The sequence below is a fragment of the Marmota flaviventris genome, chromosome 9, assembly GCF_047511675.1.
Source record: "Marmota flaviventris isolate mMarFla1 chromosome 9, mMarFla1.hap1, whole genome shotgun sequence".
In the NCBI taxonomy this organism is placed as follows: Eukaryota; Metazoa; Chordata; class Mammalia; order Rodentia; family Sciuridae; genus Marmota; species Marmota flaviventris.
The window spans coordinates 127,420,092-127,436,852 of NC_092506.1; the positions used below are offsets into that span (position 1 = coordinate 127,420,092).

Sequence of the window (16,761 nt, forward strand, 5' to 3'; positions counted from 1 at the left end):
AAAGGGTCTACAAAGAAACTGTTAGAGTTAATAAATGAATTCAGCAAAGTGGCAGGATATAAAATCAACACACATAAATCAAAGGCATTCCTGTATATCAGCAGCAAAACTTCTGAAATGGAAATGAGGAAAACCACTCCATTCACAATATCCTCAAAGAAAATAAGATACTTGGGAATCAACCTAACAAAAGAGGTGAAAGATTTATACAATGAAAACTACAGAACCCTAAAGACAGAGATAGAAGAAGATCTTAGAAGATGGAAAAATGTACCCTGTTCATGGATAGGGAGAAATAAAATCATCAAAATGGCGATATTACCCAAAGTTCTCTACAGGTTTAATGTGATGCCAATCAAAATTCCAATGGCATTTCTTGTAGAAATAAATAAAGCAATCATGAAATTCATATGGAAAAACAAAAGACCCAGAATAGCAAAAACAATTCTAAGCAGGAAGTGTGAATCTGGAGGTATAGCTATATAAGATCTCAAACTGTACTACAGAGCAATAGTAACAAAAATAGCATGGTACTGGTACCAAAACAGGCAGGTGGACCAATGGTACAGAATAGAAGACACAGAGACCAATCCACAAAATTACAACTTTCTTATACTTGATAAAGGGGCTAAAAGCATGCAATGGAGGAAGGATAGCATCTTCAACAAATGGTGCTGGGAAAACTGGAAATCCATATGCAACAAAATGAAACTGAATCCCTTTCTCTCGCCATGCACAAAAGTAAACTCAAAATGGATCAAGGAGCTAGATATCAAATCAGAGACACTGCGTCTGATAGAAGAAAAAGTTGGCTACGATCTACATACTGTGGGGTCGGGCCCCAAATTCCTTAATAGGACGCCCATAGCCCAAGAGTTAATAACAAGAATAAACAAACGGGACCTACTTAAACTAAAAAGTTTTTTCTCAGAAAGAGAAACAATAAGAGAGGTAAATAGAGAGCCTATATCCTGGGAACAAATTTTTACCCCTCACACTTCAGATAGAACCCTAATATCCATAATATACAAAGAATTCAAAAAAAATTAAACACTAAGATAACAAATAACCCAATCAACAAATGGGCCAAGGACCTGAACATACACTTCTCAGAGGAGGACATACAATCAATCAACAAGTACATGAAAAAATACTCACCATCTCTAGCAGTCAGAGAAATGCAAATCAAAACCACCCTAAGATACCATCTCACTCCGGTAAGATTGGCAGCCATTATGAAGTCAAGCAACAATAAGTGTTGGCGAGGATGTGGGGAAAAGGGTACACTTGTACATTGCTGGTGAGACTGCAAATTGGTGAGGCCAATTTGGAAAGCAGTTTGGAGATTCCTGGGAAAGCTGGGAATGGATCCACCATTTGACCCAGCTATCACCCTTCTCGGACTATTCCCTGAGGATCTTAAAAGAGCGTACTATAGGGATACTGCCACATCAATGATCATAGCGGCACAATTCACAATAGCTAGACTGTGGAACCAACCTAGATGCCCTTCAATAGGTGAATGGATAAAAAAAAAGTGGAATTTATACACAATGGAGTATTACGCAGCACTGAAAAATGACAAAATCATGGAATTTGCAGGGAAATGGATGGCATTAGAGCAGATTATGCTAAGCGAAGCTAGCCAATCCTTAAAAAACAAATGCCAAATGTCTTCTTTGATATAAAGAGAGCAACTAAGAACAGAACAGGGAGGAAGAGCATGAGTAAAAGATTAACATTAAACAGAGTGGAGTGGGGGGAGAGAAAGGGAGAGAGAAGGGAAATAATATGGAAATGGTAGGAGACCCTTAATGTTACACAAAATTACACATAAGAAGTTGTGAGGGGAAAGGGGGGGAACAAGGGAGAAAATTGAACAACAACAGATGAGGTAGAGAGGGAAGATGGGAGGGGAGGGGAGGGGGGATAGTAGGGGATAGGAAAGGTAGCGGATTACAACTGTCACTAATATGCCATTATGTAAAAATGTGAGTGTGTAACCGATGTGATTCTGCAATTTGTATTTGGGGTAAAAATGCGAGTTCATAACCCACTTGAGTCAAATGTATGAAAGATGATATATCATGAGCTTTGTAATGTTTTGAACAACCAATAATAAAAAAAAGAATCAGAGTGCTTACTGAAGAAAGGCCTTTAAGTTCTTATATTTCCAGGACCCAACAAGGACATGAATTTGGCAGGTCAAGAGTCATCAACAACACAAGTCAGGCTCTATCAACAAAAGTAACTGAGACACATATCTGTAAGGAGCTCTGGAAAGCTGTAGTCATGGTTACATGGTCATCCAAGAGATAGAAACTGAGGTAAGTTCCAATTAAACGTTCCTGTAGGAACTATGTGAAAGAAGACAGAATTGGTTCTGGTAAAAAAAAAAAAAAAAACTTGCTGCTACCATCTACAGAGAGGAGAGCTGATCTCCAGAGTCTGGCCATCTCACTGTGCTTAGAGGCATGTAAAGGAGGAACCTCCACTTCTTCAACTGAAGCAATTATAGTCATTTCCTTGGTGATTCACCAAGGGGGTTCCCTCTTTAGAAAGGTCCCATTGGTGGAACTCTGTCTTTGAGATATCAGGATCTCCTGTATGTTTTATCTCCAAGACACAGGGACTGCCTCTATTTACTGGAATTGTGGATACCCATCTTATTGGTCCAGATTAACAGAGATATGTCGAAAACTCTGATCAGCAGGAATTATGGTGTGCTGGTTGGCTGCATTATAGAATGGAGGGCAGTGGGGACATCTCCCTTTTAAAACTGGTGTTTAGAGATTAGTAAAAAAAAAAGATGAGTTGCATGTGATTTTGTGGGGCAGAACATTTTTGGAATGCTTTGAAAGGTCTTTTGAAAAGCTTGTTCCCTGCATCTCCCCCAACCAAGCACAGACCTGCATGCAGTCCATCTCTACCATGCTTAGAGGAAGTGAAACCAACCACGGAGACTTGATGTCTTGCATGACCTTGAGCTCACTGATAAAAGTGTGGAATTGGATTTTCAGCACAGACTGACCCACAGGCTCCATGTCCTAGAGTTTTGTTGATAGCTCCTACTCTAACAAGAGCCCCATACTCAGGTACATAAAAATCCAATATTGTGACTGATTTACCTCTTCATATAAAAATGGTTCTATAGTACTTCCTGGTAGGCACAAATGAAACTTTTCAACATTCAAGACTCCACAACCAGTACTGACCTGTTCAGGCTAGAATTGAGAAGAAACAAGTACAGCTATAGTTGCTCCAAACACCCCCCAAATGGTTAATCTTAAAAGTAGATGTTGGGGAAGAAACTGTCTATATTTGAATTACATCAGATGAGGAAATCATTCTTTTCTTGGCACTGAATCTTTAAACGGCTTTTTTTATCATTTGTTTTTCAGTTTCTAACACACATGATCTTTTGTTTAATTTTCTTTGTACTTGTTTTCTTATTTTTCATTTGTAATAGCGTTATTTTTCTTTTTTTCATTTTTTCTTCTTTTTTCTGTGTATTTTAGTATTAATTTTAGAATCTCTCACAACTGAATTTTGGATATTGTTTATTATTACCACTTCTTCATTGGTAACCTGAGTTGTAGAGATCATTTTTATGAGTTTTTGCTTTGGTCTTAAGTCAACATGTGCTTAGCTTCTAACTTTTAGATATTGCTGGTGGCTATTCTTTCCTCTTAAATTACTTTGGATTAGTGGTCCCAACACTTTTGTCATTGAGTTGGGGCTTTGAAAATAGAACATACACTCTGTTTGGGGAATATCTGAAGAGAAATCTGCTGAAGAAAATGGCCCACATCTAAGAGAATAGAAATCTATTTGAACATCTGCACAAACCTCCGTATATTAAAACAAGAAAATGAGAGTGCAAGGCACTAACACATTACCCAAAGTGTTTAAATTCCTAATAACTTACTACACATACATTGATGTGTAGGATAGTAAATAATTCAAACAATTTCTTATGAAAATAATTTCAGAAACTAAAGGACTAAAACATGAATTAATGAAGGAAATCCAGGTTTTGAAAGAATATCCTCACAATGAAATAGAGTTTGTGGGGAAAAAAGGTCAGAAAATTTGGAAATAATAAGTTTATTAAATCAAATAAAAGTCGAAATGAGAAGTACTGAAAATATACTACATCAGGTAGATGGAAGAATGTTAAGTCTTGAAGACAAGGTGGATGGTGTAGAACTTTCCTAATGTAATAAAAATGAGAGACTTTAAAAAGAGAAAAAAAGTGTGTAACATTATATTGGATAGAGAGAAATGATGGGAGGGGAGGGGAGGGAAAGCGGGGATATGAAGAGCAGCAGAATAGAATAGACATTATGATTGCTGTATGTATATAGGTGACTCTATGACCAGTGTGATTCTGCAATCTCTACAATCAGAAAAATTAGAAATTATACCCCAATTGATTCAAATGTTTGAATTGCTAAGATCATTGTAATGTCATAGTATCTAATAAAAAATAATAATAAAAATAAATAAATAAATAAATATCATGTATTTTGTCTGAGAAAAAAAAAGAATATCCAAGCATTCTAGGGCAACTTTAAAAGACCAATTGAGATTAAGGTCTTGAAGGAAGGAATGTATAGACAGACTAATGGCATAGAAACTTATTCAGTGAATTCGCACCAGAAAAAAAAATATTTAATTGTGGAAATAAGAACATCAGGCACAGAAAGCATTTAGAAGGCCAAATAGACATGGCCAAAAAGAAACTGTCTACATTATATTTTGGTTAAAATGCCAAAATTCAGAGCAAAGAAAGATTTTTACAAATTCAAGAGAGAAGCACCAAGTTATTGGTAAATGGTAATGCATCTGGATAACTCTAAGGGCCAGCAGGACATGCAATAATATATTTCAAGCACTAAAACAGAAATATTATAGTGGCACCCCCTACTCCACAAATGCATCTTCATTAAGCTTCCCCAGAGACCCTCACCACAATTTTTCTTGTATACAATATATTAGCTAAGATCTCTGCAAAATGACTCAAATGTTGTTATACATCCTTTTTTTCTGTTGATCTGCTCTGTATTGAAAAGACTAAATTTATCCCTGGACTTAATGAATATACTCTGCTTTTGTGGTGTAATCTGTAAAATCCCTGACAGTTCTAAGAAATGAGACAATAGGTTACTTCTGAGAACTCACAGAAAAAAAAATAACTTTCATGTAGACCCCTGCAAAATGTATACTTCCAGGCTCCCATTTCCACACCACCAGGTATAAAGCTCAACAAATGTCTAGACTCAGCATTCATAGAGAGAATTTGTTTCAGGTGAAAGCCCCCTCTGAACAGGCTGCAGACAATAAACCTGCACTTTGCTAATTCCTCTGGTGTCCAGTCTTATCTGTCTTACTTCAGTACTGCCAGCCTACATTGTTATCTGCATCAAAGTTATTCTTCAGAAATAATTACATTTCAAGACAAGAATAAACTAAAATAAACTATGACAACTAACCTGCCAGTGTAGAAGATTCACTATGGAATTCTATATACACAAGAAGAAGATTAAAATAAATCATGGGAGAATATAAAAGAATAAATGTAACTAGAAGAGTGGATAAGCAAATAGGAATAAAGAGTCAACCCTATATTATAAAGAAACACACCTCATTAACATTGGATTCACATCAAGTTAATTATCAACTCAAAAGACATAGATTAAAATACTCAATTAACAAACAAGACCCAAATGTATGTTGTCTACAAGAAACACAGCCTGACATGCAATGATGTTCACAGAATAAAACTTAAAGAATAGAGAGATATTCCATGTAAATGGAAGCCAAAAAAAATAATATCTATTTGCAAATTTGATAAAGGTGACTTTAAACAATTACTCAAAGTTAGCAAAGAAGGTCACAACCTACAGCTAAAGGAAAAAATCCAACAACAAGAAAAATGTCTTTAAATATTTATACAGAAGTGTGGGTGACATTAATACTAATATCACCAGTGACTGGTTAGGTGGACAAAACATCAATAACTTTCCTATATATCACTTTTAATTTTTATTATGACAACTTAATAGTTGTCTAGGCACTATTTCATCTGACAAGAACAGAACTCATAATTTTTTAGCAATACAAAAAACTTTCTTTATAATAGGTCATATATTAGGATACAAAGCATGTCTTAGTAAATACAAAAACAAAATAATTCCATTTATCCCTTATCAGATCACAATGGATTGCTATTAGAAAACAACACATACAGCCTTTTTAACAAGTGGGTCTGGGAAAAAAATACCTAAACACATGAAGAGGAAAATCAACTCAAGAATGGATCAAAGATTTAGGAATTACACAAGAAACTCTACAGCTGCTAGATAAAATTGTAAGCTGAATTTTTCAACATATTATCACAATCATCAATTGTCCTAACAAAACTCCTAAAGCATAAGACATAATACCAAGAATCAATAAGTAGGATGGCATAAAATTAAAAACTTCTGAACACTAAAGGAAACAAATAAGAGCATGAAGACAGAGGCTGCAGAAACGGAGATCTTTGCCACCTGATCCACAAATGTGGGTTAATATTCAGAATATATAAAGAACTCAAAAAACTTATCACAAACAATTGATAACTCACAGAATAAATTGAAAAACACTAAAGGGATCTTTCTAAAAAGAATTACAATTGAACAATAAATATATTTTAAAAAGTTCAACATCTCCAGAAGTTTGGAAATACAAATAAAAACTACATTGAGATTTTATCTCACTCTCTTCAGAATGGCAATTATCAAAAACACAAATAATAGTAAATGTTGATGAGGATGCAGAAGAAAGGTACACCCAACTCTTCCATTGCTTGGTATAGATTCAAAAGATTTAAAATCAGCATATTTTAGGGATGTAGCCACATCAGAGTTTATGGCAGCACAATTCAAAATAGAAAGGCTATCAAATGAAGCCTAGTTGCCAATCAACAGATTAATGTATAAAAAATATATATGTAATGAAGCTCTACTCAGTAAGTCATCAATTAAAAGAAATAATGGCATTGGTTAGTAAATGAATGGAACTGGAAAATGTCCCACTAAGTCAAAGCAAATATCCTGCTCAGACTCAAAAAGTCAAAGGCTGAATATTTTCCCTTATATTAAGAAGGTAGATAAAAATAAAGGGAAAATGGGGGGTCCCTAAAAACAGAAGAGAGGCCAGTGGAGTCAAGGAAGGAGATTAGGAGGGATGGAGTGACTGCTAGAGGAATTGTGGTGAAATGAATCTGAACAAATTTTCCTTTGTACACTTAAAAATATATCACACTGAATTTGACCTTTATGTATATCAATGATGCACTAATTAAAACAACTACAAGTAAATAGAAGAAAGAACAGTGGAGTAGAACAGAGATAACAGAGGTAGGGAAGGGATATTACTGGGGATAAAATTGGAAAATTGTATAACATGCTTGTATTATTATTTAAAAATGAACCTCAATATTATATGTGAAATGAAGATCTAATTAATAAAAAGAAGCAAACAGTGAGTAAAACTATAGAAATTTCATGGACACTTGAAGAATGGATAATACATTTGCATAATCAAAGTGTCACTAATTAAATTAGGGGAGGGAAGTTTTAAATAAACCTGAGAACCACATGAGAATCAAAACAACATTTATACATTTATGGGTTAAAGTAAAAGCAGATCTTTTTTGTTGTTTTTTTCTTTTATTGAAACATTATATATATATAATGTGGTTCATTATAACTTATACAGAAATGCATATAACATATTTAGACAAATCTTACTGTCCAGTACATTTTCTATCCCTTCCGATATCCCTCCATTTATCCACCAAAAGCAGTTGTATGTGGACAGTTTATACTAAGGGCTACCTCCATTTGAAAATCTAAGATATTTCAATTTAAAAACCTCATAATGCATCCCAAGGTCTAAGAAAAACCTCAGTAAATGAATTCTAAAACCAATACAAGAAAATAATTAATTAAAGTCAAAGCCAAAATTATAAAATAGATAAATTTTTTTAAAAAAAACATAGTGATAATAAAACAAATAGTTTGTTTTTAAAATGGTAAATAAAATTGATAAACCCTTGGCCAAGGGAACTAAAAGAAAAAAAGAAGATACAGATGGATAAAGCTAGAAACAAAAAGTGAAATATTAAAATTGATACCACTGAAATCCAGAAGATCTCTAGAGACTATTAGAAAAATTATTTCAATGAATGAGAAAAATTTAGACTATTTTAAAGAATAAAATTGAAAGATAAATAAATCTAAGTGATATTAATGAAATATGTCATAAAATGTTGAATCAAATAGATAGAGAAAACCGTAGCTCAATAACAAGCAATTAGGTTGAAGCAATAATAAAAAGCCTTATGGACCAGAGGTTTAGAGGTGAATACATGGTTAAATTTTATCATATATTTAAAGAAGAACTGATATTAATCCCCCATTACATTTAAGAGCAAAGGAAAGATGCTTCCAAAGCAATTCTGCAAAGTATTACCCTGACTGGAAAAGTGATTATTGGACAGAACAAGAAAAAAACTAGATATTAATATCCTTGAGGAACATAGTATAAAAATTCTCATAAAATCTTTGCAAACCACATTCAACAACACATTACAAAATAACATACATATCAGGCATAGTGGTGCAGGTCTATACTCTCAGAAAAGCATCAGGTTGTTTGAGGAACACTGTAATTTCAAAGCCAGCCTGGGAAATTTAGTGAGACCTGTTATCAAAGTGAACAATAAATGGTGCTGGGAATGTGTTTCCTTCGTACCATGCTCCTGGTTTGATACTCTAGTTACATACAAAAAAAAAAATCCATAAAAGCTGATTTTGATCCAGGATGATTCAATACATGCAAATCAATAAAACTAATACATCACATATAGAATCAAGAGCAAAATTACATGATCTTTTAAGAAGCTGCAGGAAAAGCCTTTGACAAATTCAATGGCCCTCATGAGAAAGCCCTGAGAGATTAGAAATAGGAGAATTTTATTAAAAGATAATAAAGACCAAGTATATCAAACCCAAAGCCAATAGTAAAATGAAGAAGAACACTTTCTATAAAATCAGGAAATACACAAGGATGTTCATTGCCACCAATCTCACTAATCACAGTACTTAAAATTTTAGAAAAATAGAAAGAAATAAATGGGATTCAAATAGGAATGTTAAAATGTTAAATTATTTCTATATGCAAATGATTTAGTAATATTCTTAGAAGAACATAAATAATATACTATGAAAATTCTACTTTGATGAATGAATTCATCAGAGTAACTGGATACAAAATAAACATATAAAAATAAACTGTTTATCTATATACCATAGCAAACCTAGAGAGAATAAAGCAAGAGTAATAGCTCATTCAAATAACTTTAAAAATAGCTAGGAATAACACTAAACAAGAAAGTGAATGACCTCTTCAAGAAAAATTACACATTGAAGAAAACAAATAAGAAAACAATAGGAAGTAAAAATATCTGCTATGTTCATAGAGAAGCAGAATTAATATTGTGAAAGTGGCCATAGTACCATAAATGAATTATAGATTCCATGTATTCCCATTCAAATTCAAATGGTATTGTTTGCAGAAATGGGGGAAAATAACAACTTCTAAATCTGTATGGAAGAAAAACAAACAAACAAAAAATACTTAGACAAAGTGATACTGATCATAAGAGAAACAATGGATAAACCACAATGCCCAATTTCAAAATATAAAACAGAGCCGTAGTAATAAAAACCATGGTCCTGGTGTAAAGAAAGACCCATAGACCAATAGATAGAAGAGAAGTCAGAGAGCAAACCCACACAGGTACAGTCATGTGATACTAGGCAAAGACACCAAAAACATATTTTGGAGAAAAGACAAACAACATTTTAGAAATAGTGTTGGAAAAACTAGATATCCGTATGTAAAAGAAAAAAACCTAGATGCCTATTTTCTAACACTGTACAAGAGTTTATTCAGAAAGGACTAAAGACATATGTACCAGACTAGAAGGTTTACAAATACTCGAAGAAAATATATGGAAAACACGTCAGTATGTAGGCAATAACTTCCTGAATAGATCCCCCTACAGCTCAGAAAATAAGAGCAACAATGTATAAGAGAGGGTGCATCAAACTGAAAAATTCCTGCATAGTAAGTGAAACACAAAACAGTAAGAAGTGGTAGCCTCCAGAAATGGAGAAAAGCTTTGCCAGCTATTCTTCTGACAGAGGATTAATATCCTAAAAATATTAATGCAAATATCTTAACACCAGAAAAACAAAAACCTTTTCAATAAATGAGCAAATGCACAGCTAGTTCTCAAAATAAGAGATACAAATGGCCAACATTTCAGGGAAAAAAAAAAAAAAAAAAACATAACATCCTTATCAATCGGGAATATGCAAATCAAAACAACATCAAGCTCCCATTTTCCACCATTCAAAAAAGCAATCATTAAGAAGAAGGCAAATAATACTGGGAAGATGAGGAGAAAAATCTCTTACATGTGAATGGCAGGAACATAAATTACTATATCACTATGGAAATTCATATGAAGGCTACTCAAAAACTGAACATAGAACTACTTTATTATTCAAATACACTACTCAGTACTTACCAGAAAATATTAAAGTCAGCTTATTTTAGAGATATGCATATGCCCATCTTTGCCATGACACTATTAATAATAGGAAAGTTATAGAATCAGGCTAGATGCTAGTTAATAAAAGAATGGATAAAGAAAATGTGGTATATATACACAAGGAAGATTTCTATGCATAGAGAACAACAAAACTAAGTTAATTTTAGGAAAATGAATGAAACAGGGAAGCATAATGTTAAATAATATAAGCCAGACTCAGGAAACAAGTATCATTTATTGATCTCACATGGAAAACTAGAGGTGGAAATGTTCAACATAAAACTAGATGAATAATAAATTATATCCATTAGCATACATAAATTTGGGAGTATGGAGAAAAAAATGTTAAAGATAGCATTAGGGGAGTATATTTGATCTATATGTATGTAAAAATATGCCACTGTGAAAATTCTGTATAATTAATGTGTATCATTTTTTAAAAACTGATTATCTTTTTTAATTTTTAGAAGTTCATTTATCATGTTCATTACCACTATTACTCGTTTGTTTGGATTTCATTTTTTAATAGCAGTACTATTTATATATGCATATATATATTTATTTTATTGATTTCTTTTTAGTTATAGGTGACAATAGAATCCATTTTGATATAATCCAACAAGCACTGACCATCAACATATTAAGTCTATATTAATTGTTACTAAATATAAATTACTTGAAGCTTTAATAGGAACAGAAGCAAAGAAAAGAATGATTTCTTAAGCATCTAAAATATGCCACATTTATTTGCTTATTTTTCTCTTCATTATAATCACAAATGATTGTGATTGTAATCCCACACCCTGCCTCCTAGTCATTCGAGGATGTCAAGAGTAAGTAATAGACAAATATAACACATTATTCTATTGTCCAGCATGTACTTCCCCTAACATTCCTATGTTTGCCCTAATATTGAGTTGCTGCTCTTTTTAATTTCAATATTTCTTATTTTAAGTATCAGCCATCTTGACTCTCTTATTCAATCTGGACACTTGACTTTCCCTTCATAAATGAATTCTTTGTATGCATCCACTTTTATCAGCTTTATATTCATAAAGCTGTTCTTTTCCCTTCTTTTCTATTTATTTCCTTCCATAAGGGCACACTGAAGAACTGTTTATTCCCACCACTTTCTGGCAATGTTAATTCTATACATATACCTCACCTGTTGCTCTCCTTGTTTTCTACTCTAACCTTGTAGCCTTATTTCTTTCTAGCATGTTTTTTCTTCCTGGAAGATGATATGTTTAAAAAATGGAAAGATTTTTAACCCATTACCTTTGAGTCAGGTGATGGAATTTAAGGACAATCATTCTTTATTCTGATTGCCTGCACAAGTGTGGTTTCAAGTACTTCCTTCTTTCGACTGGCAGGTTTACTGTTATCAGGTAAATTTCCACTCTTTTGGTTCCCAGTGTCATATTTTACTTCTGACAATAAAAACAAAATAAAGAGTATATAAAAATTCTGTAATTTAAAGTCATTAAGCAGCACAATTTCAGGCAGTCTTCACATAGCTTACCATCCTTCATGGATTGTCTGGAAGCTTCAATTAATTCTCCTCCTTTTTCTGGGATGTTCTAGGAAGAAAAAAAAAATTAAGGGATAATAAGAACCAAAGATGACAAAATAATTATTGTTCTTCACTACTGTAGGGTACAACAGAATAAGCATTCTGATGTATATTCAAACTACAATTCTCTCACTTAGTAAGCTATAATTTCTAATGGGAGAAGGATTAGGAGCCATGACAGAGAGATCCCCAAAATGTCACTCCCCTTGTCTAAAATTGATTTTTACACAAATGCTGAAATCCATTATACTATTTTCTTAAGCTGAATGATGTAGAAAAAAAATTGTAGCCATCTTTACTTAGACTACTTTTGAAAAAGACTAACAATATGAGAAATTATATGTGATATTTTAATGTGTTTTTATGACTTATATTGGCATGAATTACCTCTTGAGGGGAAAGCTCATAAGACATGAGCTTTTAGAGTTACCTATTAAAGAAGATTGATTGGATTCATAAACAGTATAAGTTTTGTCCATCTTATGTGTTAAATAGCTAAAGATAAGTAATTATACAAATTTTGCTGCTTCCAAAAAAAGATAAATGACAAAAACCATCTTGTGGGGGTTATATCAATGAATAATAACCACACAGAGCTGCTAAATAACCAAACCACAATGACAGAGATGAAACAATGAATAGACACTGAAGAGATGTTTTCCGCAGGGAAATATTAAGTATTAGAGTAAGTCATTGTTTTAGAAAGGGAAACATGTTCTTTTTATTCCATTACCTTCATATAATTAAATTAACAAAACAATAAGATATAAAACAATAAAATATTTCTTAATAAACCAGGTGCTGCTGCCACAAAATTAAAGTAATTTCAGGTTTGCTTGACATAGGTAACAAAAGACAGTGGAGTAAGTCATTTTTTTAAAAGACAAGCAAGAAGGAAGAAACTAGCAAATTTTCATCTGAAGTTCAAATCTAAACTCAAGTTTGGAGAAGGCTTGGAGGATATTCTTGTTCCTACTAACATATTTATGACATTACTCTAACTTGTTTATTCTTCCTTTATGGCACCAATTTGAGATACTCAAAACTTTTACATCCCATATATTAAAAGAGAAGGCAAACTTAAAGCATATATTTTTTTTAATTCAGTAGACCTAATTACTAGTTATATCATGCATATTATACTACTTAGGACATTTCAGCAAGTAGATATTTATTTTATCCACATTTACTCATGTTCAACACTGTATATAACACCAGCTTTTAGAAATGGTGCATTTCTCCAGGCCAAATGAGCTCAGTTGAGTTATAAATAATACCAAAGTAGCATTTTAAATAGAACACAGAATGATAACTCTATACTTTTATCTCCCAGTTAAAAATTACACCCTTGTTACTCACATAATATTTAGCTCTTCATAACTGAAATAAAATTAAAGTAATTTCAAAAACAAAAGATATCGCTTACATTTAACCTTATTTTTAGCTTCTCCAGGATATTTGCAAATATATTTCCTAACCTGGAACAGTTCATAAAAATAGTAGTGTTTTACAGTAAACATTAAAGTAAGTAAATACAGAAGCATCTAAAATTTGAAATTTCAAAATTTGACATAGAATTTATATATTTTAAGAAACTATAATGGAAAAACAACAATTTTGAAACTAAAGTATTACCATACAATTATTGAGTGTTTCTGCTTCCAGAACTGGTTATTACTTTGCACACACCATTTATTCTTTGATTAGATGAAGAGTAAATTTTTAGAAAATTTCATTACCTCACATTTCTTTAGAATTTTTATTGGTTCTTTTCAGTTATACATCAAAATATAAGTTATATACCAGAATATAATTATAAAAGCATAGAATATAATTTGTTCTAATTCAGGACCTAGTACTTCCTTCTGTTCTTCTAATCTTTCTGCTATTTACTTATAGTTTTTTTTTTTTTTAATTACTGTCACTTTTAGTGGAAAGACTCAAAGTATGGATATGCAAGCCATTTTAATACAAGTATTAAGATACAGATTCTAGATTTCTGGGTTGCCATAATTCCCAATATTACTTTAGTATAAATATGGAGCCATGGAAAGAAATAGAGAATATAGGTTCCTCAATTGCTATGATACCAAAATATCAAGGGTCCAAGTAAAAAAAGAAAAATTATGTGCAATATATATTATATATTCCAAACTAAAGGCACCAGGGAAATTCCACAATTCTATAAAAATTAATTTAGGCATGAGTATTGTAAGTCATGTAAGAATGATTTAAAAACCACAGTAATGAAAACTGATACAAAAAATCCTTGAATAAATATTATATTTCCTCTACAGTTAGAGAGCTGTTTCTAATGCATTTTTTCTTTCACTATGTATTTCACAGCCCATTGTTACTTCCAGCCCCCACGATCCACAAGTACTTGAGAGAACAGTGATATAAAAAGCATTTTTTTAAAAAATCAACATAATTCTTTAAAATTGATTCTTAGCAAAAATTCATATAAAATAGAAGAAAAAATATAGCTAAATTTTCAGCATTAGCATCTTAAAACACAAAATTCAGAGCAAGAACATGAGGTTTTTTACAAAAGATCACTTTACCTTAATATGAGCTTCATAGCTGCCCCCAAGCATTGCAAACAAGGAATCACCTGAGTGTGATTTTTTGATAGATCTTTAAAGCAAAAATGTATAACAAAAATGGTGAATAGTTTTCTTTTTAAAATAAACTCTGTTTAATTTAAGGTATAACTTATTAAATGGTGTTTCTTGATTGATATAATTAAAATATGACCTCCGATTAAAAAAATAGCTTGTGTTCACCTCTTTCTGACTCTACTGCTGTGAATCTATAAAATATTCAAATAGATATTAAGGCACTCTTAATTCCAATTCAGAGCAATAGCCAATACATGAGCAGAAACAGATAATAATTTGTTCTTGCAAATTGCCTGTCTTGAAGGCTGAATTTAAAACCCAATTAATGGCTGACATTTTTTTTTCACGTGAACTGAAACAAACCTCTGGTAACACAAGACAAGATACCAAGAGGCACAGTTCCTCTTGTGAATATCCAGGAGTCAAATACTAAGCAATGTTGTTCTTCAGCATGGAAATCACCAATAATAATACACTATTTATTCCCTCTACCCACAAATAATGCACAGAGTTCTCTGGAACTTTAAAAAATATTGAAAGTTAAAAAGTGAATATATATGTTATTCAGAATACCTTTGTCAGAAACATTGAAATAAATTATAAAATTGATTTTTCCTATATAGGTCTCACTTTATTCAGGTCCTCATAAACTAGCAAGCCTTTTAAAACCTTTACAAGCACTCAGACACCCAGGGGGAAAGACTGCCAGAAAAGCAGAGTCTTGATATTTGTACCTCTGTTTCATTAGCTGTTATGTAAATACCCTCCTTCCTCTGAGAATCCATTTCCCAGTCACTCATCTGCAAAACTCAGTGGCAGTCTCTAAAATTGAAATCTACATCCCTTGAATATTCAGATTCCTGACACAAGGTTAAACTAAATGGAGTCTCAATCATTGGCCTGTCTGAATACCTTTCCAACTACTCAACTGAAGCTTTGTAATAACTTTCCCTGCCAATCACTCCTTTGCCCAGCACTACATGTACATTTTAAGGACATGAGCAATTTGGAAAGAAAGTGAAGGTGAATGAAAACCTGTTTTGTGTCACAGATATCATGTATTCTAACAATTCCCACTGTCTGTTTCACTAGTCTCTAATCCATTCTTGCACTGCAGAGATGAACACAGGCAAAATACAAGCTATTAAGACTTCCTCTAAATTTTATATTAATATGCCTTTATAGAGAGCTTTTAATATTCTGTGTCCTTCATTCCTGTTTTGGCTCATCAAACTAATCATAAACCCTAAGATTTTGGTCTCTTTTTTAAAATGCTTATTCCTACCCAACACAGTGTTGTTACTCTGGGTAAATACTTTTATAGCCCTTTCCTTCACTAGTTAAATTTTGATCCTCTACCACTGTGTTCACTTAAAAATTCTAGTCTTGTCCTCTTTAGTTGGGTTCCTATAGTCAATCTTCAATCTATTATTTTAAAAAATAACCTTAAAAATGATAACCAGAAAATGTACTGAGCTCAGAATTAAGAAACTGGAGTTTAAATCTCATTGTTGTCATTGTTTATACCCAGAAAACTCCCTTTAATATATATAAGTTTCAGGTACATCCTCAAAACTATCATTTGGCTGGCATGTAGAACACATGCTGAAAGACTAGAAGGTCTCTAAAATTCCTTAAAATTCTGAAATTTCTAAACTTTTGATCTGTCAAAAGAAAAAAAATTCAATTGACAAAATAAAACAGAAACACAAAGAGAACAAAACAGAAAATACAAATAGAAATTAAATAAAAGGTTATAGTCATAAAAAAGGGAAAAAAGTATAAAAGTAAAAGTCTTCATAAAATTGTTAGGGGTAGTAATTGAAGAGAAACTAACTGGAAAATCAGGAAGCAGAGAAATTAGAATGTCCTCTAAGGATTAATATAAGTAATAC

The 16,761-nt window shown here is 32.3% G+C and overlaps 1 protein-coding gene across 1 annotated transcript in view; it reads right to left on the reverse strand.

Annotated features, from left to right (window-relative positions):
* The window catches only part of LOC139707022 (putative ankyrin repeat domain-containing protein 20A3), a 70,700-nt gene that overhangs the window by 25,451 nt on the left and 28,488 nt on the right, over positions 1 to 16,761 (reverse strand). Inside the window, exons 4-6 of the mRNA XM_071617008.1 lie at positions 14,810 to 14,882; positions 12,195 to 12,252; positions 12,002 to 12,102 (exon numbers count right to left, since the gene is read on the reverse strand). Of these exons, the coding sequence (XP_071473109.1) occupies positions 12,002 to 12,102; positions 12,195 to 12,252; positions 14,810 to 14,882 (232 nt within the window). The remainder of the gene's footprint in view (positions 1 to 12,001; positions 12,103 to 12,194; positions 12,253 to 14,809; positions 14,883 to 16,761) is intronic.